The 24,853-nt window shown below is 42.3% G+C and overlaps 1 protein-coding gene and 2 long non-coding RNA genes across 6 annotated transcripts; 2 read left to right on the forward strand and 1 right to left on the reverse strand.

The window, feature by feature from the left end:
* Nucleotides 1-2,703: 2,703 nt before the first annotated feature.
* On the reverse strand, nucleotides 2,704-9,505 carry NMRK2 (nicotinamide riboside kinase 2). 3 transcript variants are annotated; one of them, XM_050910556.1, is made up of 7 exons: nucleotides 9,398-9,505; nucleotides 7,907-7,997; nucleotides 6,425-6,473; nucleotides 6,055-6,226; nucleotides 4,327-4,398; nucleotides 3,701-3,807; nucleotides 2,704-3,284 (listed from the first exon to the last, which is right to left on the reverse strand). In XM_050910556.1, the coding sequence occupies exons 1-7, from the start codon at nucleotides 9,421-9,423 to the stop codon at nucleotides 3,199-3,201; spliced, it is 603 nt and encodes a 200-aa protein (XP_050766513.1). In that variant the 5' UTR covers nucleotides 9,424-9,505; the 3' UTR covers nucleotides 2,704-3,198. The 3 variants fall into 3 exon arrangements, with proteins under 3 accessions (XP_050766513.1, XP_050766514.1, XP_050766515.1); XM_050910557.1 differs by having other exon boundaries at nucleotides 6,425-6,481; nucleotides 7,900-7,997; XM_050910558.1 differs by lacking the exon at nucleotides 4,327-4,398.
* Nucleotides 9,506-9,731: 226 nt separating this feature from the next.
* Nucleotides 9,732-11,525, forward strand: LOC127025619 (uncharacterized). The gene is made up of 3 exons (XR_007767686.1): nucleotides 9,732-9,872; nucleotides 10,150-10,341; nucleotides 11,438-11,525. It is a non-coding gene; the product is annotated as an uncharacterized LOC127025619 (long non-coding RNA).
* Nucleotides 11,526-13,694: 2,169 nt separating this feature from the next.
* LOC127025530 (uncharacterized) lies at nucleotides 13,695-24,834 on the forward strand. Of its 2 annotated transcripts, none has more exons than XR_007767680.1 (8): nucleotides 13,695-13,803; nucleotides 15,685-15,891; nucleotides 16,302-16,440; nucleotides 16,539-16,746; nucleotides 18,432-18,547; nucleotides 19,271-19,337; nucleotides 23,247-23,461; nucleotides 24,769-24,834. It is a non-coding gene; the product is annotated as an uncharacterized LOC127025530 (long non-coding RNA). The 2 variants fall into 2 exon arrangements; XR_007767679.1 differs by having other exon boundaries at nucleotides 24,738-24,798.
* The last annotated feature ends 19 nt before the right edge of the window (nucleotides 24,835-24,853 follow it).

Below are 24,853 nucleotides of genomic sequence, written 5' to 3' on the forward strand. Positions count from 1 at the left end.
CAGCTAATCTGCGGGAAACGCTCCATGTAACGATGTCAAATGGACTTACAAGGTATCGGTGACAAGTCGCAGCACACTGTCCCTGGCCCAGGCGTTCCTCAGCTTTGCCATTGACAAGCGCCCGGCCGTGTAATGGTGTAATTATAGTTTTGTGGGTCTCTCCAGGCACGCACGGCGTTGCACACAAGGAAATATGCCTTTTTATAGCTTGTGGAAGTGTGGGTGATGCCATCAGTATTCGCGTCTCGTTTCTGGCTGCGGCGTCCCCGTTCCAGCCAGACAATCGGAAAATATCGGTGTAACACGAGGACAAGGTGGTGGATCTGACTTGCTGCTGGTCTCGCTTCTGGCTGCTTCACCAGGCTGTTTAAAACACCCCTTGAAATAGGCTTGGTGGTTTTTTGGGTGACTTCTTGCTAATCTGTGGCAGCTGCTTTTCTGGAGCAATGTTTCTAATTAAGGCATGCGCAAAAATCTTCTGAAGTGAGCTGTGCTGACACCATAGCCAAGTTATTTTAGTGCCCAAAAGATCACCACACTCATCCCACGTGAGAGGTTTTGTACTTCAACATGGTGAACCTTTTATGCGTGGTGCGCCGCATGTGCTTTAGTACATCAGTTTAATGGCACTTCCTATCTTTAGCCGGTGTATTTCGGTAGCGGGTTGACAGATCTCAACACGCTCACCTATCTCCCCACAGTATTTACGCTCAATTAGTTACCAGGCACAGAGCGGTGTGGAGAGTTTATTATTAGCTTGGAGCTAGCCACTAGCTGAGGACAACGCTGCAACCAGGTCTTCTCTTCACTCTGGGTTTGTCTCGTTTGGAGACAAGGAGGCCGAGAGGCGACCTCGTTGCTCTCTGCAGCTTCCTGAGGAGGGGATGTGGAGAGGGAAGTGCGGAGCTCTTCTCCCTGGGATCCAGGGACAGGACACGTGGGAATGGCTCAAAGCTGCGCCAGGGGAGGTTTAGACCGGACACCAGGAAGCATTTCTTTACTGAGAGGGCGGTCAAACCCTGGAACAGGCTTCCTTGAGAGGCGGTCGATGCCCCAAGCCTCTCGGTGTTTCAGAGGCGTTTGGACAGTGCCCTTAAGAACATGCTTTAACTTTTGCTCAGCCCTGAAGCGGTCAGGCAGCGGGACTGGATGATCGTTGTGGGTCCCTTCCGACTGCACTAGTCTAATCTTTCCTGCAGCCTTGGTGAGCTGCAGTTGTCCCCGGCACACACAGGCACGGACGTTGCCCCAGGTGTGGCTGGTGGCAGCACAGACCCATCCGAGCGGACGGGGCAAAGAGGAGGTGACATTTTTCGTAGCACTCACCGTTGTGCTGCTGGTGCTTCCCGCGGGGCTGCCCGGGTGAAGGTCGCCGTTCGGCTGACGGGCGGAGGTTCTGCCTAAAAGCCTGGTGAACAATAGGAGTTTGCCCTGTTCATAAAGGAGGAAACTCAGGCAGAATGTTGTTCTCGAAGAAAGTACGTGGTAAGCAGGAAAATAAAGGGCGACCACTCAGTTTTGCTTCAGGAACAATATCCCCCTTGCTTTCTCAAGCACGTTATGCTCCACATTATGATTTATTTCAATATTGCGATTGTGTTTGCCGAATTACTTTTGTGCTATTTTGCTTGGAGTGGGAGGCTTTTTTTATCTCACTGAAATACTTGAGAAAAAGCCTACCAACAGAAAAATCAGTAAAACTATTGCCACTGGTATTTTACTTATAGTTTTGCTAGAAAGGGAGGACATGGATGAGTAAGAAATCTGTGGGCTTTCGACAAACTTACCGGAAGCATTTGAAAAAGCAGAACCTCCCGTACCTACATTTTACGGAGTTATAACGTGGTATCTGGCACTTCAGTGCAGGATTTTGCCAAAAGTCTGTAACCTGCTTGGGCTTAAGCTCCTCTGCATGACACGTGTTGAAGGCAGATTACACAGGGGTATAAAGGACAGCTCTCTACAGCACGGATTCCTTACAGCACTTTCACAGTGACTTAACGAAAAGTCTGTTGGTAAATAGACTGCGTGGGTACTCCAAGGATGTGTTGAAATGCTGTTTCTTTCAAACTGAAATTAGAATGGCATATTCAGTACTAATTCCCGAAAAAGTTTCCTAAGGTAGAGCAATTTTAATACAAGGCTGCTGCTCTCATTCCCTGAGAAGTCCCACCGAGTTGCCGTCTGGATTTTATATTCAGAAATATAGCCACTTCCACCTCTTGAGGTTCAGCTAGCTGGAGAATTTAGGACCAAATAATGTTCTTGTTTGGATTGTGAAAGGCAGAAATAGAGGCTTCTGTCCAAACTTCTCACCTTGGGAGCACTCAACTGTTGTGTGAAACGGGCCATAGTATCTTCGTGTGCTAATTTGTTTTGAGCGTGAAGTGAGAAACGCCACGAAGCTGAGGCTGACATAAAACTGGTTTCATACCAGCACTTTAAAAATATCTGAAGTGCTGTTCACCTCCCCTAATCACCTCTGAGAATCTCACTCTTGTGGGGATGTCCGAGCTGGGCTTCCAGGCCCGAGTTATCACTTAAACCAAAACAGTGACACAGGAAAGGAGGTTTGAGGCTGACCGGGATGACATTTCAAATGCCATACAAAAAAGCAGGGGCTGTTGGTGTGTTTTGGGGGAGTTTTGTGCCTATTTCTACTCCAGTAGAGGTGACTGACGTATTAAAACAGGACCTCAAAAAGAGATTTTTAAATTGATTTTTACTGAGTTTAAGAGATGACGTTACAAACAAGCCATTACATAAAGACTTAATAGCTGCAGAAGCACATAAGCAGAAGAGTCAGTTGTTTTCCCAATGCAGCTCTACTTGTTCCATTACAAAAATGCATTTTCAGCTTATGTTTAAGCCAGTGGAATATAAAATAAGAAAATTAAAAAAAAAAAAACCAACAAACCCAAAACAATCCTGTCCATCACAGTTGTGAATAAGTTATCTGCATTTTTCAATTATATACAAAAGATACTTTCCAAAGGACAGTATAAGAAGAGTTTACACAAATAAACCCTCATTCCGACTTCTAAGTACTATTTACATCGTTCTGTACATGGGTCTTTCAGGTCTTCTGAGACCCTGAAAAGCAAGAAGGGCAAGTGTGGCTATCCAAGCGTGAGGGCGGGTTGTTTCCAGCAGTCAGGCCCTCATGTTTCACCCCCTCAGAAGCAGGGACGTATTTACCTATAAGCAATTTAAAAGCTTGTTGTGAATATCTTCAAAGACTTGATTGTAAAGTTCATCTCTAGACTTCAGGCCATCTAAATAAACTGAAAGAAAAAGACGGAGTCAGGAGTCAGGCTCTGGGTTTCTGATCAGAACAAGATTTCTGTAGATTAGTTTAAAAATATTTCATACTCTGTTGACCCAAATGACAGCTTGTTTTCCAATTGGAAAAACAGAACCATCCTGAAAAACTATGGCCCGCAAAAATCTCTTATCCCATTATAAAGAATGTGGTTTTTCTTTTCCCCCCTGTTAAGTGCTTATAATATCAAACAAAGGGAAGAAGTTCTTAGCTATAAAGCTGCATATATTTATCTGGATAGAAAGCAGGCCAGGATTACAACTTAGTAGTAAAAATGGTGCCTTGCATCATTACAGTTAAAGTTTCCTTGAATTAAATTACTGACTTCCTTAAAATCCAAAGTACAATGCCAAAGGATTTGTATTTAGGGAGGCTTACCAACATCAACACCGCAGTCCTCCATTTCTTTCCTGTGTTTTAAGTACATGGGCCAGACGTGTCCATCAAAGAGACCCGGTGGGTCAGGAACAGTGTAGTTACGCGTGCTGCAAATACCAAAAGGAAGAAGAACATCAGGACTACCGGGATCGCGCTGCCTCTTGCACACTGCTGAAGCCTGAAGTTTATCTGGCAGCTGCTTAGTTGCGTTTATGTAAAAGCTGATTGTCACAGTCCAATTTCTCATCGATATCGGTCTATGTTTTGCAACAAGTTTATTTAAGCACCCAAAGTGAATACAGAAGCTGCAGGCAGCCGACGAAGGCAAAGCAAGCAGTCTCTGAGGGTTTACTGATGCTCGCGGGGGAAGCATGCGACTGTTCCTTTTGCACCGATGTGCCCATCTCCATAAAACCCACACAAAGGGGACTGCCAGATCTAAAGTTTCAGAAAATGCCACATGAAAGTCTCTTTCTTCACTTATATTAAAATTTTCAACTGTAATTCCAATTTGTGACACCAATGTATCCCATTAATAGCAACATAAAGGTAGCCTGAAGGCTCACCTCTAGTAGAGAGTCTTTACTGGAAGGAAGGATTAGACTTACGTCAAAGAATCCTCTTACCTTCTCCTCCTTTTGCATTCATCGTATGGAACTGCCAGGTAGTAGCGTATGTCGAATAGGTCTATCAGTGGTCTAGGGTAGGGTGGAAAGAAAGAACGTGTCTGTCTATTTTTTTCTGACAGAGAAAAGTGTTAAATCACCCCTGAAAGCCATAAAAACCCTTTCTGCCTCTCATATTTGTGTCTATTATAGACAACAGAAGCATAAGTGTTTTTGTTAAAATGCAAGCTAATGTACAGTAGCTTTATTAGTAGCTACAAAACATGGAGAATGCTGTTTCTGAAGGTCAGAGTGGTATGCCAGGTACTTTTCCCACCCAAATACCTGCTACTAGTTACTGTGGAGGAGCAGACACTAGGCTGGGAAGACCTGGGGTGTGAACCGTGACTCTTTCTAGATCATTTCAAATTCTGCTTGCAGTAGACCAGAGTTGCGATTCATCAATCTGATATGAACTGACTTATCAAACCGTCTGGCCTGTTGTGCAGAAGCAAGCTGTCAAAATGTGCATGGGCACACAGATGTGGTACAAGGCAACTCATCACCTCATGTTCTTTTCCAGAAATACAGGGAGTTAGCCCTGCCGCAGCTTACTGCGTTGTGCTCCTCTTAGGCTGAAGAAAATAAACCCAGAAAAATCCTTAAAGCAAATCCAGTTCGAACCTGGTGGGACTGACAGACTTCTCAAAGCCTGCTGAGGGTTGCATAAATGCTTAGTGTAGTATGAACTGAGGAAGCTGCAGGTCCCTGGATGAAATACTCCCTCTGGACTAAGGAAGGGCTCCCGTTAACGAGACAGGGCGCTTCAGAGGTATTTGTAACCTTCAGGAGAGACACCGAGTTAGCTCCCCGGGGACAGGCCAAGAACACCCGGCAGTTTGCCAGCGCAATCTCCAGTTGGCCATTCTTGGTAGGGATAGTCCGAGACTGCCATTTTACATTTTCCATTCAGTTTGGTACGCCGGAATGGTGCTGCTTGTCTTATGGTACAGCTTATAAGCAGCTCCGGTTTTGCCAAATGTCATGCACAGCTTGTTCCCTTGAAAGAGTTTTGTAAGCAAAACTGTAGTTTGGAGCCAAGAATCTTTTGTTTGTCATGTTTATAGCATGCGATTTTCTGAAGTTTATATATTTAGCTATTGGAAGTTTTCTCTCTCGTCACTGCTAGTCTAGTCTCCCCATCTTCCTGCCAAGCATTTTTTCGCCATATAAAAAAAAAAAAAGGTTGATCTTTGCTCCAATGTACAATGAATTACTAAGCTCAATTTAGTCAGTGTTAAACAAGCACGTGTATAACATGAGAGAACTGTTCCTAAATTCCAGGAGAGATTCCAAGTAGTGAATGCAGAATGGATTATCTCCTTGTTCTCATCAATGACCTTTTCAGGTCAAGGTTTAGGCACCGCGGTGGGAGACCAGGAGGGAAGCCGGCACCTTCACTGCTGGCTCAGTATTTACAAGTTCCACTCTAAAGCTCCCCGTGCCCTAGAGTTCAAGGGTGTGCCCTAAACGAGAACTTCCTACGTTACCTTGAGGAAGTCACCGTGTGCACCTCACTTTTACCAGCATTTACTGGCAAATTTTACGTTTTACATGAGAAAAATTCTTATGCATGGTACCTCAGAACAAGACAGGAGGGGTGTATTAGTAAAAAGGAGGTTTTTAGCCCTGGCACTAGAGATCTAGTGTTCTTCCCTGTCAAACCGTTAATAGTTCCCCAAACCTTACTTGTAATTATAAAGCAGGAAGCCTTCAATGACCAATATATGGATATCTTTGGAGGCTGGCTCTTTAGAGCCAGGCGTAACATTCACCCCGTGGGAACGGGCAAACTTCACTGGGTTCTCAATCCACGCACGCACAGTGCTCACCATTGCCTCCATATCCAAGGAGTCCAACACTAGTTAGAAGAAAGGGGGTGGGTGGGAAAAAGGTATACAATCAAATACCATGAACCACGTAGGCTTGAAAGTATAATTTAGAATGAACTTGTAAAATTGAAATTACATAAATTTACTGTTAAGTCTTTAATAATTAAAAAGAAATACTTAGGAAAAATATATACATTACTGCATCCTATAGCGAACACTGCTCTTACCATCCCATTGTTTAAAGCCGTCTTCCCCGACTTCTATTTGATCTTGTGGCTGAAATATAGTGAGCAATAAAACATTGCTGCAAACTCAGCGTGATCAGTTACCTAAGATCCGATCACAACCTGGACGCTACTGCAATACACAACAAAGCAAGTGTTCACTTAACAAAACAATTACAGACCCTATCTGGACTACATTCAAATTTAAGTTCCCATCTTTCACCAACCCCAAGAACTTTGAAAAGTTTTCTTGGCTCAGTTAAGCCACTTTGGACAAAGAGTTCTAGGTTAATAATTTGATATGGTGTTATTAGCCAAAATACTACAAGGCCCTGTTTATAAGTCAGCATATAAGAACTTAAAATGCAAATACAGCGTTAACTGCTAAAATTTACATGTTCAAGAATAGCTATTTTAACTCCTAACAGGTCTAACAGAAATGCAGGTCAGCATAGCGTGACTTGTGGTCACTTAGTTATAGCTTTAACTTGCACTAGCACTTGCCAGCTAAACACACCAGTGAGAAGTTACAGATCTTTATGGAAAGTCAAAAAGAACTTCCCCTCTACTTTAAGGGCTCATATCCCACCAAATTTGTACATGAGGCTTCTGGCAAAGAAGCTCTTCCAAATGAGTGTCTCGTTCCATTTCCTACGGCACGTGCTCCTGCAAAGGCAGGACAAACCGACCATGCGGCTGCCGATGCTGGAGCACCTTGCGTGTCAGGGGACGACCTACCACTACTTCAAGTATGTTGCCACATCTCTTGGACTTCCACATACGGTGGAGTCCAGCTATATCGCAATTCCTGTGACACGGCTGCAGCGTACAGGGTTTAGTAACACAGTTCTGATGTGACCGCTTCCCCTGCTGCTCTCCCAGGCTCGGTGCAGAAGGCACCCAAATCAGCACACGTCTTCTGTATTCATCTTTAGCTGTCTTTGAATTGGGTTTCCGATACGGAGCTGTCAAAGCTCCCCAATACAACTGTCTTTCTGTATGTAAAGCAGTGTAGGGGTGCTTAAATCCTAAAGTATTATTTAGAAGCAGCATTCTTATTTAAATAAAATAAGGGGGAAAACCCAACATGGAGAAAGTGGTTTGTGCAGAGTACAGTAAATAACCTCTAACTTAAATCAGCAGCTTGACCTAAAGTTAGATCTGTTGTTAAAACTAAAGGAAGCTTTTGCTGCAACCGTTCTGTGCTCAGCTGTGCCAAGCTCTGCTTCTGTGGAAGCTGGCAGATACCGACATTTGTAAAGGTCAGTATTATCAGTATATCAGTCGCCTGTCCTAAGTCATTTAAAAAATTAAATACATATGTTTAAAAAAAAAAAATCAGAAAGTGTGTTGCTCCTAAGCTGTCAAAACTTACTTGGAAAGCATGCACAAGTATATAAAACTTACAGGGGGGACCTACTACAACTATCACTACATATACAAGCAGCAGTTAATGTTTTAAACAAGGGGAGGAGGTCAGCTTACCTTGAAGAAGTCATCCTGATGGACCACACAGCAGTTGGGGAGCGCCTTGATGATTCTGTTGGTCAAGGTGGTTTTGCCACCGTTGGTGACACTGCACGGAGAGGTGAGACAGAGGCGGGAGAACCGCGCTAGAGCCGCTGGGACCCCCCCGGCCCTCAGCGGAACCCCCTGAAGAGAGACGAACCCCGGCAGCGCCCCGCGCCCAGCCCGTTTGAATTTCCCGCCTCGCCGGCGCCACGGCGCGCGCTGGCCGCCGATTGGCTGCGACCGTCCCCCGCCCCGCCCCTTCCTCGCCGGCAAGTGGCTGTGTCCGGCGCGCGCGCGCGGGTCCGGCGGCGACTCGCGCCGCTCCTAACGGCCGCGCCGCTTCCCGCGCGCTCAAACCGCCGCGCTGAGGGAGCGCGGGGCCGCGCCGCCATCTCTGCCCCCCTCAGAGCGGCTTCCCGGCGGGAGCTCCCCCGCCTTCGCTTTCTGCGAATCTGCCCGAGCTGGGGGAAGCCCGGCGGGCGCCTCCTCAAGATGGAGGAGGCTGCGCGGCTCCAGCCCCGCGGGGGCTTCGGTGACCGCTGGCCCCTTCCCCCGCTGCGGCCCGGCAGGGCTGCCCCCGCGCAGGGCGCTGGCAGCTTCCGAGGCCGATTTAAAACAAGCCTTTGCCGGCGTTCGTTGCCCTAAAAAACCCTTGCCCGTTAGGAGGGTTACGCTCATCAGCTCGAGAAGCCACCCCGTGAAAAGCAGGCTTGCGAAATGCGCTTTTTAAAAATGCCTTAAATGAATTATGAATGAGGGAAGCGTGCTCTTTTCTCGGAGTATGACTCAGGCTTCCTTATACCTGCAAAGCCCGTTTTAATATAAAAGGCCCGAATAATCTTCCTTTCCAAAGGAGAGAGCTGTCAAGTCTGAATGTGCTTATTCCTAGCTTTTTAGTCAAAGGCTATAAAAATCTCATACTGCCTTTAACCCGTGTTATAATTCAAGGTCTTGCCCGGTATCAGCTTTGCAAACCCTTCTGCAGTCAGCAGGGACGTGCCAAGCTCGGTCGCCCTGTCCTAGCACATGCAGGCTTGCTTCTAAATCCTACTTTGTTGGAGAAAATAAAAGCTTTTTGTACCCGCCCCCCCTCCCCCGGCTTATTTGAAGCAGGAATTTTTTCCTCTTTGTCTTTCAGAGAAGCTTTTAAAAGCGTAACTTAATGTTGAAAACACCCTTTTTCATAGTTGAGGTCCCTCTGACCTACAAATTTACTTGAGCTGGTTTTTTCCATTTCAGCATACCTCCTGTTAATCCTATAGAAGTTTGGTATATGCCACCCTGCAGAGCTCTCTGCATTTAAGCAGCACCAATGAAGAGGCAGCAATTTGCATCATTTCTAGAATCCTGTAATATTGTTTTACAGTTAGATATATAGTCTCCAAGTCTTAGATCATCTTACATACAACAATTAAACGGGAAGAAAAAGCGGTATATACGCATGCAATATTAACAGGAACTCACCCTCCGATGCCTATGATGTATTTCATCTCCGTAGCGTTGCCTCCTTAGCAGCAACGTGGCGAGAAAAAACAACTTCAGAAACGCTGAAATTACTTTCAGCGGAACAAAACTACACCCGATCCTTTCCCCTCTTCTTTTCCCCCCGCTCAACCCTGCCTCGCCTTACTCTTTCATTGAAGGAAAAGGCGGGTTTGCCTCTTAATTTATAGGGCCCCGCCGCCGTCCCCTTCCCTCCCTTGCCGCCGTTTCCCCGCCCCGCCTGCCGATGGAGAAGCCCTGTGACTATCATGAGCCCAAGATGTCATATTTTCGAGCCGGGATGAGCCAACGCTCCCCGCGGCGGATGGGGTCATGCGTGCCGGTGCCGCCGCCGCACCTGTTGCCGCAGCCCTCGCAGACCCCGCTCCCGGCCCTTGCCGGCCTGGCTGTAAATAGCTTTTTGGCAGGCTCTTCCTTTGCCTAAATTAGTAATGGGGTAGGTGGAAATGTCACCCCTTTTTACAGTTCCTTTGGGAGTTCTGGGGAAGGCACAGAGGTGTGCGAGGATAGAATTAAGTGTCGGGTTGTTTTTTTCCCTTGAAGTCAGACAAGCTATCTCTTTGCCTGCCTCTTCATTTTTCCCCAATTCCTATTTAATTATTTGAAATGCATCCAGGAATATCGTGAGAAGGAATTTTTTTGTTTCCCTAAGCTTCTGATAGGGAAGGCAAGGGAACTAAATTTTTTTTTTTTTTTTTTTTTACTCTTTTTAGTGAAGCTGTTCAGAGGAAGGAATATGCAGAGGCTGATGAGTGAATCCATTTGGACCACTATCTTTTGAACCTTTAGGAGGAACTTTTTGCACAGCTTATTCTTTATACATAGACACAAGGTCATAAAATGACACCAGCTCTCCAGAGGGCCTCCTTCTCACAGTTTACTCATGTAAGGTAGCGCTTTTTAAGGTAAGTTAACTCTAGCTGGACTGCTTCCTCGAGTAAATACCTCTCACCATGTGTAGAAGTTGTGGAACCTGTGCTTTAATGTTAATTGTTTCAGGTGCTTCTAAAATCAGGGCTGTCTTGAGAGATGTTAGGTGAAGGTGGAGTTAGCAACAGTTCTGAATGTTTTTTTCAGGTGAACACAATGATGTGAAGTATATAGTATGCATTTTTAAATAATATCTTGTCTAATAGAGCTTAAATCAGCCAAACCATTTTGTCCCTTTGTTCTTCCTTTTTATAACATCAGTCTATGGAAGTATTAAAAGGCATACTTAAAGATTCCTTGTCCTACAGCGGTTTGTAAAGTAATTGTAAAAAACTTCGTGAGACAAATATCTGGGTGTGTGGTGTCCTGTTCACTTTCTTTACAGCTTTGGAGTCTGCAGAGCTGGTTCTTGCATCGTGATCTTGTGCTGATCGATGTGTGTGCAGCATATGAGTGTTGGTGCGGGGCTTGCCCCTTGGCTCATACCACAGTGGGGTGATTTTCACTGTGCTCAAAGGAGTAGACGGACGCTGTTCCTATTCTAGTTTTTTTGTAGTGCCTCAATCATTTGCTTGCTGGCCACAGAGTATTGTCCCTTGAGCTTTTCAGCTGTTGCCATGTAAAATCCACATATCCAGAATTTAACCATCAAGAATCTGAGGAAAGCCTGTTTGAAGGGGTATTCCTCAGCGCCGCTCCCGAGGGCAGGGAGGGGTGCAGCTCCAGCATCGCAGGCAGCTGCTAATCCAGACTGTGGAGACGCACCTCGGGGCTCACCGCTGCCTAGATGCGCAGGGGTATGTTTTGTGGAGCTTTCCCATATACAGGATGTTCCCTAAGTAATACAATGTGTATAGGAGCCTACAGAACATTTTAGTTCTGGCAGTTAATGGCATCTCTTTTGGCCCACGTGGTATCCTATGGCTTAATCATCTCACACCTTATTCATATCCCCAGTATTTCATGGATACTTTTTCCTCAAATTGGGTAATTGTTTGACATCATTAAGTTTTATTCAGAGCAACTGCTCCCAAGCTGTATTTAACTTGAATTTTTCTGCTTCTATTTCAGGCCTGAAGAAGGGTTTTGTGGCCTAAAACCTTGTTTGTCTCACCCCAGCTATGTCTGTTGATCTAATAAAAGATGTTACTTTTCCCTACGAAGCTGTTTTATGCTCATTAGCCATAAGGTCAAGGTCCAGTGCTTTGATAAATTGAGCTGATCATGAATAAACATGGGCTGCAAATTAGAAGATTATTAACCGTCAGAGGTATAAGATTCTGGAAGTCGTGCAGTGAAGATATTGAAGGCAAGAAAAGAAATTGGTTTTAAGATAGAACCTGATAAATTTATGAATGGGATTATAGTGAAAGGTCTTTTCCAGTCTATTATGCTGTCTTAACTCTGTGTGTTTAACGAATAGACCTCAGCCAGTGTTTCCACTGTAATTTTTAGTTATGGTCAACATTAGTACACTATTCGATTGTTTCTGGACACATCACTTGCAAATTATACTTTCATCATCATTTCCAAGGTAGCTACATAAAATGATCGCTCCAGAGAAATTTGGAAATTCTTGAATATGAACAAGACATGACTCTCAGGGAAGTTAGATCTCCAGCAGCTGCCCAGCATTTGCAGTGGAGAGTCACCACGTCAGCCGCTCAGCTGGTGTAAATTGTCATTGTGCACTGAAGTGGAGCAATGCTAATTTACACCGCCTGAAAATCTGACCTCAGATTAGCTCTCTGCTCAAATTTTTCATGCCCTTCATTGTGTTTCTCTTCTGTCCGTGAGCTAGGAAGGTGTCTTGGTTAAGAAAGCAAACAGTGTGTTACTTCAGTGTTTATTTTACCACGTTTGACCTTATGTGCTAGGCAAAAACTGGGATGCTCGGAAGTTGTATGAAAGTTAGGAGGGGAAACTGGTGTCAGCTGCCTCTGATCCAGTCCTCTTTGCATTGGGGTCACGCTAATCCAAATATTTTTGGAATGTGCCGTCCTCGAGGTGAGTGAAAATTGTATTCTGCCCTGTTGGATTTACTAATCTGAATGTGCTTCAGAAATACAAGTTGGGTTTTTGCATTGAAAAAATGAGTATTTGGCCTAAGATGTGTCAAAAGAAAAAATACATTTCTAGTATAGATAGCAAACAAAAAATAATTGTGGCAGTAGCAGCAGCAGTTCCAAATACTAAAGTATTTGGCTGAGTTGTTTGGGATCAGTGAATTCCAGAACAGTGAAGTCCCACTATCTCTATAAAGAATGTTAAAACTCTGCTTCTTCTGAAAACGGAAGGAATGAAGGACAGAAGGCACATTTTGTTGTTGTTGTTGGGTTGTTTTTTTTTTTTTAAGCTCACAGTTGCAAATCTCACTCATGTAGCCCTCAGTGGAAAAGCTCATTTTTTAAACCTTTTCTTCGTGGTCCCTCAGTTCTCCTGTGGATGTGTCTGGCTTTTCCTGAGTCTGTTTTTAAGCTACTTGTCATGGTTTTTCTATCACCTGTATTCAGACTCATGCACCAAACAGCCAGTGAAATCGTATTCACCCACATAGCTCAAATTCTCGGATTCCTGAATGGCCTCAGACTTGCTGTTCCTTTAGGTGGTGGCATGTGCCTGCCTGTATTTGGAGATCTCCGGCATTTCAGCTGTCTGCTTCCCCAAGAACAAAAAAGACCTCGTACAAAAAACTGTCCGAAATGAATGGTGACAGTTACACTTACCAGCTACAACAAACTTTACCCAACCCGTAAAAATATGTCTATGCAAATGCCAAGTGTTCATAAATGCTTTTTTTAGCAAGTTATGTTAGCCGCATTTCTCAGTGAGTTATGTGTTGGTCATCTGAAACTTCCTTTTTTTGGGGCTTGTTTATCCTGCAGATACGTTATCTCCTTGACACTTTACTAATACAAATACCATTCAACAGTGTGCTTCAATCAAAGATAGAAAATGTTCCCTCTCTTTACATTATTTTTAGAATACTAACGTTTACTAAAAGTTTAATATTAATCTTTTTTGTTAAAACTAAGATAAATTTGGCAGAAGCCAGTTTAATATTCATGGAGCCATCATGACATCATTTCCCTGGGTAGTTTAGTTTCTGTGTGTCCACTGACCTTTCTGTTGCCGAATATGACTCATTTATTCTAAAGCTTTAATTCAGAATTCAAACCCTTCCCTAATCATAAGACATTGTTTATGGTATGAGCAAGGTTATGCCAAGGTTCCTTCCGCTAGAGACCTGGGGGAGGGGGCTGGATGAGACGGCATACCAACTAGTGAAAGAACAGGCAAAGGAATGAGAGTAATTTTCACTTGTGAATGTTTAAATCGTGGGTTTATTTGTTCTTTTCAGAGAGTCTTTCTCCAAGGCTTTGGAGGCTGCTGGTGTCTCAACAATGCAAAAACTGTCATACCCCCTCTGGAGGAAGGTAGGCTTTTATCTTAAACAAAAACGAGGGAGAGAACATCAACAGAACAGTACTTCACTGTGAACTGCCAGTAACTAGAACAGCTAATAGTAAGGAAAATTAGGCTGGCAGAATAACAAGCTTAAATGGTATAATGCCTAACTAGCTGGCATCTTGTCACAGTGATATGCAGCGTGGCTCGCCGTCAGGAGCTGCCGCCGTCAGCGGGGATATTTTCTGCCACTGCTGCAGCTGATGCCCCGGCTGCCGTTGGTGGCAGAGGGTCTGTGGTCCCGTGGAGGAGGCAGGGACGGAGTGGGAGGGTAGACAGGTCACACGCCGCGAACTTAGACAGGATGGGATTGGGGAGAAGCAGCTGTGCACGCAAAAAAAAATACAGATGAAAACGTTTCAGTATAGCATTACTTTGGGGATATGGGATTAACCCGGAACAAATATCCTAGAGGGAAGGAAAAGCGATGGAGCGGCCTGAATGAAAGGACAAGAGGGTAAGTGTAAAAGGAACAGATTAGGAGGTAATCTGAAGTGAAAACTCTGTGAGGGAAGGGAAAACTGGTGCCCAAAGGCAGCCAGCTTGTTACTGAAGAAGTCCAATCAGAGATGGAGAAATTCTTCTAAATTCTCAGTTCCCAAAGTATCAGGTTCTGCAGTTGTTTCACTCCCCACGCTGCACTTCCCAAACTTTTCCTGATCGGAGCCCTTTGGAGCTGTTGATCGCGATGCTCCAAGAAAGGACTCTCCTTAGATTTCAGTGGCCTACATGAGGAATTTGTTTCATGGGATTAGTGGATGTAGAGGCAAAAAGGAGTAAGATATGCAAGAAATGCTTCTGGTTTGTGTCTGTGTGGTGCCAGGTAACAATGGCAGTAATTCCAGGAACACATTTGTAAAAAGATGCCAGACATTTCTGGTGCCATATGATAGCTGAGCTATGTTTGTAGATGTGTGACATTGTTAAATTAGTCCTGATCTGTGTGTTGCTATAAATGGTATAGTCAGTGACAATGAATTAGAAGCTTTTTAAAAAAGTAATAGAATCGCAGTTTTTAACTCTCTGGTGTATATTCCAGGAGAGATAATGTCTAATCTTGCTCCCCACTCAGTTGAATCTTTTGGCCAATGTTGATCATACTGATGGCATGAGAGGAGAGGAAGTAAGCAAAACTTGAAGGTAGTTTGGAAAATGAAGAAGGATGGAGAATGAATAAGGCATGAAATAAGTGTTCAAGCTTTTCACAGCAAACACGCAGTGAAGAAGCTGAGCTATAAGGCGTTGTTGTTAATGTGTGATGATTCATCCAGTGCTCCAAAATATTCTGACAGTTTTTCAGGTGTGTTTGACAGACTCTTCAAAATCAGTCTGAATAGGTAATATACAGACAACAGAGGGAAGTTTTCCTTTTCCTGCTCCTGTTAAAAGCTCGTCCTTGCCCATGCTGCTTCATTCTGAGGTTGGTAGGAGCTCAAAGCCAGCTCTCAGGTTTTGAGGCAGGTTTTGAGGTTTCCCTGTGCTCTGTCCCTTGCTGCTCTGGTGTCTATGAAATTCCCAGGCCACAATCCTCTCACTCCACCACGCTCCACCTGCCTGTTGGAGAAACTCTCTGTCCCAACGCGATTTCACAAGGGGAAACAGAGAAGCCCTTTGCGTTGGTGTAGCTGATAAAAAGGTGCCTCAAGAGAGCAAAGAATTCAGCTGGGGTTGGGGAGAGGAGAAGGAAAGGCAACCACAGGGTTCCCGTTTTTGTCTTTAGCTTTTGTGTGTTGTTTGTCCCTACCGTGCTACTTATGTGGGGTGCATTTCTGGGTAGATTGTCCGTTTCAAACGTTTCTACCAATTCTAAATGTTACCAAAGATTTTTCTGCTCTCTTCTGTATTCTTAGCGTTCTTCGCTGCTTCTTTCTGACCCTTCCTCCTGCACCATCCCGGGTCCTGCATGACTGGTTCCTGTGAGATGCTTCAGTGCAGTCCCTCTCAGAACATCGCGGTGCACTTCAATCCCCTGTGTCACTCAGACATGCGGGACTACGCGTATTCTGGACTGCAGCCTTTCAGCCTCAGCCTTGAAGCCACTTGCCAGAGAGTTTACAGTGGGTAACTTGTCCTCTGAGTTATTTTGGCTTCAATTTCAGTTACTTTGAGTTATGTTTTAAAGAAACAGAGAATATCAGTTCTGACCCTCGTATGGGATATATATATATAGAGTGTATATTCTAGTATACACTCTTTCTTCTGGTAACACTTAAGAAAAATCAGGGTGCTTCAGTGTGTTGTAGTTGCTTATCCAGATATAATCCTGGGGTAAAAGACAATTAAGCACACTCAGCAGGGTGTGCAGGGCTAACACGCTGAATGTATTTTAGAAAGGAAATGCTGTAAATAGAAGACAAGCTAATGAATGCGCATTTCTCTTCTTCCATTCTTTGTGGTTCTCTCCTGTTCGATGCCGTTAATACCTGTCTTGCTACTCTTCACTTATAACCATGCTAAATATGTTCAGTGCTGCGCGAAGAACAGAGCCCATGCTGCCTTTTTGTGCTCCCCTTGTCTGCCTTGGCTAGAGGTAGCTGAAAAAAAGAACAAAATGCTCCCTTCACTAGGAGTGAACTGCCTGCCTTCGTGGTCACTGTGACGTGCAGGTATGGGATCCAAATCGGACGGCAGAACAATTACCTCCCGTTTTCTGGAATCAGTGTACTTCTCAGTGCTAGTCCTTGTATATCTCATCTCGTTTCAGGGGCACGGAGGTGCCTGGGGCCGGGCTGCTTCTCCCACAGCTGCGAGATGCCGAGAGGAGCTTACAGACCAGTCCTGCCCCCAAAGGGAGTGTGGTTCCAGTGATATAGGAAGATCATTTCTTACGTCCACCCGAGTCGACCTGAGGATGGGGTTCATTCTGCTCAGCCATCTCCAGGTTGAGGGACTGATGCCATCCAGAGCTGCCGGTAGGATGGATGGGCTGAGTCATTCTCCGGAGGTGGCCGTTTCCACCTATTGACCATAGGCCACTACAGTGACCGCACAAACTTAGGCTATACGTGTAACTCGATGATGGCTAAGATCTGGGGAGACATCCTGCGCAGGGAGGTGATCTTCACTGAGTAAATTAAGTTGCTGTGGAAGCATTTTGTATAAACATTTAGTTCTCTTGGTAGATTTACTGATGTGACTAACGTTTTGTAAGGCTATTTTTGTTGTTAAAGACAGACAGAAAAAGGATACCGATCTTCAATTTTAGTCAAAACTTGTGACAGCAACACCATACACAGAATTTTCATTACGAGTTGTTTTTTTGTTGGTTTTTTTTTTTTGTAATAGGTTAAAACTTGGTCACACGCACTGTGTTCATATTGAAATTTCCCATGCTGAGTGCCTGCCTCAGGCTAATGGTTTTTGATATTTTTTTTCTAAAATAAGTTGAGTGCTTGATATAATGAGTTTAGCAAAAACTCACTGTTTTTATTATGATCGAAATCTATACAATTCGTTTATTTTTAGTTTGCTTTGGAAAAAAAAATTCCACAAAAATAGACATACACAACAAGCTACCTTAAAAGAATTTTAACACTGCAAAATTAACATACCTATGAGCTAGGTGCCCTGTGTAAAAGAATGTTTTTCATTTATCATGTAATTAATGACTGTGTTGTCATTCAAACAGAAAGGGTTGATAGCCTTTAAATTCTTAAAATGGATTTTAAGAATTCCTTCAAATGGATTTTTGCGGATGTAATCTTTTCAAAGAGGCTATATTTGGAGTTTAGAACGTAGTTCATGGTGGTAGAATTATTAATCATTAACCTTGCTTTATTTGACTGCAGTATGATGTACTAATAACAATCAAAACACAAGAAATAAGGGAATAGAAATTTTGGGCATTTAAAGAATGAAAAAAATGTTAAAATGGAGTAATATGATGCGAGAATACTGACTGTCCGCTGTCTGATGTGAGGAGTTATGCGGATTTGGGAGACTGTAGGTTGTTTGGGGCAGGATGGGGGACACTGAGAACAGAATCAAGTTTATTTTGATGCTGTGCTGCTTGCTTACAATAACAGTAGGAGTCAACGTCTTTACATTCAAGCCCAGTCAGTCTTTAGCTCAAGTGCTCTCACAATTAGTTTTTCTCAGAGCTATGTTCTGAGCATGTATTAGCAATATTGCCCAATCCCTACCTGTAATATCTCTTTTCTTTCCATTCCAGGTACAAAATCTTATTCTTACAGCTCACATTTGAACATTATTAACTTTTATCTAGAGGCTGAGTTTTCCGTTGTGGCTGTTCGCTGATGGACTAAAAAAAATACGACCAATCTAAAATGAATTTTAACTGGAATGCATTGGCTTTCTCTCCTGCTTCAAATCTCTTCTCAAAACTCAGCTCTTCAGCTAACATTCCCTTGTTAATCTCCAGTCTTATGTTACTCAGGGAAACTGACTGCTTTTGATCATATTAGATTGTTAAACAAAAGGTCAAGTAAACAAAAAGTCTCAAACACCCTGAGAAGTTAACCCAAGGTGACAAGTTGAATGATCAAAGTACTGAACTCCCGTGTGCTAAAAAAGGAAGGAATGTTCTATAGCTTCCTCCCTTTTTCACTTGCATTATCGCTTTGTTTTCCTCCCCTAGGTTGTGATTCATTTAACCGGCAGTCTAAAAGATAAGTGCGTAGTGTAAAGCTACATCTCTTATCAGTGGAGAGAGAGGGGCCTCACCACCGAGTGATTCATCCCATCCTGAGACAGGTGAAATCATCTCTTTTCGTCGACTGTAGGCAGAACCTAAAACGAATTTAGACTCTGTATCTAATTTTTAGATTGATAAAATTAGGTGAGATGAATCTCATCCCTAGTGTTGAGGTTAATTGTTTGGAGAAGATTCTAATTGTTTTAAGCTGGGAATCTTGGTTTCTGTCTGTGGCGCATCATGATTAGTAATGATGGCAAACACCTCAGAATAGTCTACGCCATAATTAGCATGTTCTTGAATATTGCTTCATTCAGGAACCTCAGTCATTTTAAAGGGAAGAACAGCCGCATGATGCACAGGTGGGAGAAGGGATTTCCACTTCCAGTTTAGTTCACGACTAAACTCTTGTGACAGAAGAGGTTTCAGTACTGAGAAGGAGTGGGAAAATACTGACTTTTCATTCAAACTGCAGAAGTGAGGTCTAGATGGGAAGTGCTTTTATGTTTTGGAGGAAAGATGGGCTTTTGAAAAATATTTTTAAATCACACAATATGGTGATGTTATAATGGTTTTTTTCTGCCTTAAAATTAGAGCTGATGGTGGAGTAAATGTGAGATTCATAAAGGCAGCATGCAATTTAGGTGAGTTTCAGGCACCTAATTCAAAGAAGATGAGTCATGAAAACTGTGCGGTTGATGGAGAGCTTATAGTGTCTGAACTTTCACTAGAAAAATTTCCAGAAAATCTACCTGACGTTCTGCTATTGATCTTAATCGCAGGTGCCACCACCTTGGTTAAAAGGAATATCAATATACCTGGATCACATGTCCAATCGAGAAAAGTGAAGTAAGTGTCCCAACTCTTACATCCCCTGAAAGGCCTTATCTGGTATCTTCAGAGCAGACCTGATTCACAGGATTAGCCATGCATCCAACACAGAATGCTGCAGCAGAGGTTTGCAGATAGGCACTTAAGAAAAATGTAGCGCAGGTAAATTAAGTGGTGACAAGAGCAGTAAACAGTTAATCTTTAACTTTTCTCTCCTGTTCTGCCAAAACCCCTCAAACCAAGAATGTAATCTTAATATATTTACAAGATTCTGGGGTTTTTTGAGTGCCTCTCTTCTCTAACTTTTAAATGGCAGCCAGTTTGCTGCAGAGGTCTGCATTTAAAATGTCTCTTCTAGGGAATATACTTAGCTGTTAAAGACTGCTAAATGAAAATAATAATATAAAATTGCAATCAGTCAAATAGAGGAATATAACATGGCTAATGGAAAACTACAGTGAAGGGTGATTAAAGGGTATGTTTTCTTTTGAGGAAGGACATCTTGTCTTCTGATGGGGAAACTTTGTTGCTTTGGTAGGGTAGCAGCTAATCCCATTTCTTGTGGCATGGTGTAGTCATAACACGATGAGCGTTTGAACTTTGTCTGCTGTACTGGTTGCATTCTTTGTGCTTAGAGCTGGGTTTTGGCATACCTCAACCAAGACTCCCTGTCTCCATTTTTGTCAGCATTGACCGGATTCCTTCATGACACACCACTGATGCTAGTGGCCTTTTGGTGCAAGGCCACTTGAAATATTTTAGAAGTGTTTCATTCATAACCTAAAGACATGTGCCTACATCAGAGGCGCTGCAGAAGCAAGTAACTACAGGATTTTATAGTACGCTGCCTGGGGTTAGCAGCATACTGCTGTTACACCCCTGGAACAACAGGTTCCTACATTGTTATTGTCCACACAGATTTAATATTTGAGATATAGCACTGCAATTCCATCTACAAACTTTTGTATACAAATTTAACAAAAAATCAGAGAGGATGAACAGAAAAAAATGTTGTCGATACTAACATGATTGGGGTAGAAGTTTTTTGGTGAAAACAAAATCATAGCAAAAAATCTGCTTTGATACATACATACAGCAAAAGTGTAGCCCTATGAATATATACTCATTTAAACTAATATGCATTTCCTGAATGAGTTATTTCACAGCGTGAATACAGTAATGCTTGTTACAGGATTAGACTTGTATGTATTCATACTTCCAATTCATTAATTGAAATATGTTAATAACCTATCTAAACCCCACTCAAATTAGACATCTCAGGCATTTTCCTGTAAATACTTGTTTATAAGGATCTGGGTTTTTTTTCTGTTCAAGGGGCTTTGGGTTGGGTTTTTTGTGTGTGTGTGTTTTTACAATTTAATTCCCAATCACGTTATCAATTTGAGTATAAAAAGATACGCTAAAAAAATGCGAGATTAAAAAACCTGAGACAAGTATGGTTCTGTACAGGTTGGTAGAAACCCAAGGGAAGCAATTTTTCCATGACTCTTTTCTAAAGCATAACACTGAGGGAAACTTGGAAAGATCATATGCCATATCGGTAGAAGAGAAGTTATTTTAGTAAAAACATTCTGAGAGGTTCATTTTGCAGTATCGTAATTGCCAGGGAGGACTTTGACTTACTTTATTCAAGGGAATAGCATCCAAACAAAAATTTTCATCGTATTTTCCATATGGAGCCAAAGTCTAAATAAAAGATACTGACAAAAAGAGGGGTATGCATTTTTGCTTAAGGATTAGTCTCATTTTAATTGAATATCCACAGATTCTTATGGAATAATACAAAGCAAAAATAATAATACATACTTAACAGCAATCTATGTCTTCTAGCATAAACCACCTAATTACAAACACTTTAGAAAAATGACAGTTCACACATTTTTACATGTAGGTTTGGGTTAAAAGGGCCCACTACAAAGGAAAAAAAAAACTGAGATAGATTATGTTATATTGTCATGGTGACTTTGTAAAATTCACTTTACCAGTAGCATGCTGTATTTTTGACTGCCAGTAAATATGGAAATACAAAAGAGAAAACATGTGCTTTTGTATGTATAGCAATTTTGCCTGCACATTTCACCTGCTGTCAGGCCAATCTGAGCTTATTGCCATCAGCATTTCATTAACTCTTTTGTTTTTTTCATCCCTAGATATGTAAAATAGAGGATCTGTTACTTTTAAAACCTTTACCATTTAGGTTTTCTCATACATGTGTACGCACATCTGTAAGCAAATAATCTTTGGAAAAAATAGATGGAAAAATTGCAATGAGGTATGCTCTAAATATCCACTCACATTTACACAGTACTCTACAGAAGAAATTGTAGTAATTATCCAACTTGAATATACAGCAGCATCTCAGTTTTATTTCCTGTGTCTTCCTTGTGAAGCAAAATGAAAATTACTGGACAGTCCCAAATCTGGGTGATTTCTATATGTGCCAAAACAAAGTAGTTTGAACTGTATAAATCTGATGGTTGCCGCATAATGCAGTGACAAGTGCCTGCATTTCCGAAGGCTAGGTCAAGCCCTGTGACTACCTTAAAGAGATGGGAAGGTATTTCCTAGTCTCTCATCAACCGTACAGGAAGGGATCTGATTTTTCAGTTTGTAGGCTGATGCTGGGTGAAAGTTGAAATTCAGCCATTAATTAGCCTGGGAGTAAGAATCCCATGGTTTTTGTGAATACGCTATCATGGGTGTAAAATAATTTTTTCTGCAGCTAAAATGTGGCTATCCATGGATTCACCATTAGAAAATCTCATGAAAGGTAGAATCCAAGACCAGAAAAATGTTGTTGATAATACCTGCTGTTTGCTATAATACAGTGCATTCAAAAGTCAAAATATTTATCCTTCGGAGATGTTTTTATGAGGCAGAAACAAGGTCTGGTGTACATTTGGAACGTTGACCAGTATAGCAGTATTGCTAAAAGGATGTAGTTTATTTAATTTTATTTTTTAAACATATGTATATATACTGGCAAAAGTCCTAATGTAAATGCACTTTTACTAGCAACTTTTTTTTTTTTTTGCTGGTATAGCATACTTCTCTTATAAACTGCATCTCCAGTGGAAATGTAGAGCTCAGCTGGTAAACCCTTTCGCAAACAGGCTTTGAGAGCAGCTCTCTCTGAGGAACTGGCAAAGCAATTTGTAAAATGGCTTCAGTCACCTCAGGTTTCTGTTTGGTCTATTGTCACTGCTTGACTTTTGTGCGAGGTAAGCCCTTGGGTTTAAGCCACTGGTTGACAGCTCTCCACCAGTGCAATTATATCATCTGTCTGCAGCCTCCGAAACGTTCCTCAGCTGTCCTCGAGAGTTACTGTCAGTCTCTCGCCTACACTGCAAGGTGGATCTGAATTTGTAATGATCTTCTGAAGAGGAATGCAGCATATTTGCTCTTGTGTTTATCGCAGCATGTAGATCTGATTTTGTTTGAAGCCTGTGCAGCTCTATCAACATCAAACTTAGCTATGTTGCTCCGTATTTGGTAAAGGGACACTGCCAGCTCGATTGTTTCTGTGTTTCTGTCAAAGAATTTGTAGCTACTTTGGTTTCAAGTAGCATCTAAATTCACTGTCTGAAAGAAGTTAATGATACGGGGTTTTTTGTTGCTATAAAAATGCACTTTTTACATTTTAGCTGTAGTTTATCCATTACGGGTTGAAGGTTATTTTCTGTTTTGAAAAGGCATATAGACATCCATCCATCCAGGAACATAAAATTTATACACTCATAAAATTGCGTTAAAAATTAAAATATAGTGCATACTACTTAGAGTGCTCAATCAGAAAGTGCACTTTTTGAAAAATTGTTTCAAAGAAGTTACAAATTGACTTTTGTATTTAGACAAATGACTTCCTTTGTGTCTTGAAATGAAATTGGTAATCTGTCCTTTTCACAGCTGAACTCTTAACCTTGCCCTGAAGGAATTACTTGAAAAAATATGAAGTTTCATCTTCAGGTCTGCTCATTCTGTAGTTTTTCTGAAAATGTAGACATAGTGTCTTTTCTTTGGAAAAAACCAAAACAACAAAACAACCAAAAACCACATTCTTCTGGTATGGTTACTGCTGAGGATCAAGAAGCAGTCTATTTCTTCAGGTCCCAAGACTAAACGTAAGTTAAGTTTCTTATCTTCCATGTCCATGTGTTCCATAACAGCAGTGTTTTCCATGATGTGAACATTTTTCACTGAAGTGTTTAGTAACTACAGATGCATAAAAGTTTCTAGGGTTGTACTTTTAAAACATTATTAAACATTCTATCAATTTTGTTCATTATATAATCGTAAACTTCCCTTTCAGTGTCCAACTGCATTGCATTCTTTTGTGGAAAGCAGAGCAGATGATTTTTATCTAAATGCATAAAAACAGTCTCAAAAGAAAAAAGGAAAATCTGGGTTTAAGTATTATCAATGGGAGACAGTGAATTCACATACTCTTGTACTACAAGGAGATTTGTGATTGTTTATAGTCTGAGCTAAAGTTAATTTGATCAGAAGAGTCCTTTCTTAATTTCTGTGGGTTCGTTTAGTCCGTTTGGCAGACCATGTGTGAAAAAGGATACCCAGCTTTGCAGATCGGGTTAACGCATTAATGTTTGAAAATTTCCGACTGCTGCTTCTGTCTTGAAACAGATGTCTGCTGGCTGTTTGGAAAGCTTGGGACAGAACGCCTTTTGCGGGGAGGTGTTCCTTGGCATAAAACCTAAACTCCAAAAAACCTGAAGTGCTGTTTTTCCCTTGTAGCACAGAATTCACTTTGTCGATAACTGGCTCATAATGAAATTTCTAGAAATCCGTGGAGGTCGATGCTCGCTTGGTGCTTATTATTAACATGCCGGTGAGACAGAATATGGAGTTTTTACCATCTTCAGCTTCTAGGGTTAATGCTGTGGATGCAGTGCTCTGTTTTTCATGCAAAGGTCTGTTCGGTAAATACATCCGTGATGGAAGTGCATGATAAAAACATATATCAAAGGAGAAGTAAAGTTAGAAAGCATATTTGGTGCTCCTTTGTAGCATTCAGGAAAATAAAGATCTCATCTGTAGCAGTTTTATTCACTGAAAGAAAAAAGAGAAGCTTTATCTATACAGAGGAGACATCCCTATCTTGAGGAAAATCTTGCTTTGCCAGAAGTGTCTTCCAGGGGATTTCAGAACTGAGTGAAGTGTTGGTAATTTCAAATAGCCATGGGCTAGGGTTGCCAGGTTTGAAATATTCCTTAAGTGGTGAAATATGCAGGTAATTCTTCATCTGCAGTTGTCTGCAAGGGGTTTTACCTGATGCATTTCAGACAGTTTATGTAAGCTGGCTCTGGTGAAATCAGGAGTTTCCAAATGATTTTGGCCAGATAGTTGTTTCTTAAATTTTCTTCCCTCCTTTGCTCCCAGAATCCTCATGAGTCCAAAATACAAATTTCAGAGTCTCAATATCACGTCTGCATCTCTTGGCTAACTGAGAAGCTGAACCCAGCCGCAGTGTCCTGCCTCCACATCTGCAGCGTTCT

This window comes from Gymnogyps californianus, chromosome 24 (genome assembly GCF_018139145.2).
Source record: "Gymnogyps californianus isolate 813 chromosome 24, ASM1813914v2, whole genome shotgun sequence".
Classification (NCBI taxonomy): domain Eukaryota; kingdom Metazoa; phylum Chordata; class Aves; order Accipitriformes; family Cathartidae; genus Gymnogyps; species Gymnogyps californianus.

Bases quoted from the DNA above. Each gene is read 5' to 3' on its own strand.
- NMRK2 (XM_050910557.1), bottom strand. From the start codon at position 9,423: ATGAAATACATCATAGGCATCGGAGG. The intron at 6,482-7,899 runs GACCTCCTCCCC...TATTGCTCACTA, and splicing joins TGACTTCTTCAAGGTAAGCT to TATTTCAGCCACAAGATCAA. The intron at 4,399-6,054 runs GTAAGGTTTGGG...ACCCTACCCTAG, and splicing joins TTCCTGCTTTATAATTACAA to ACCACTGATAGACCTATTCG.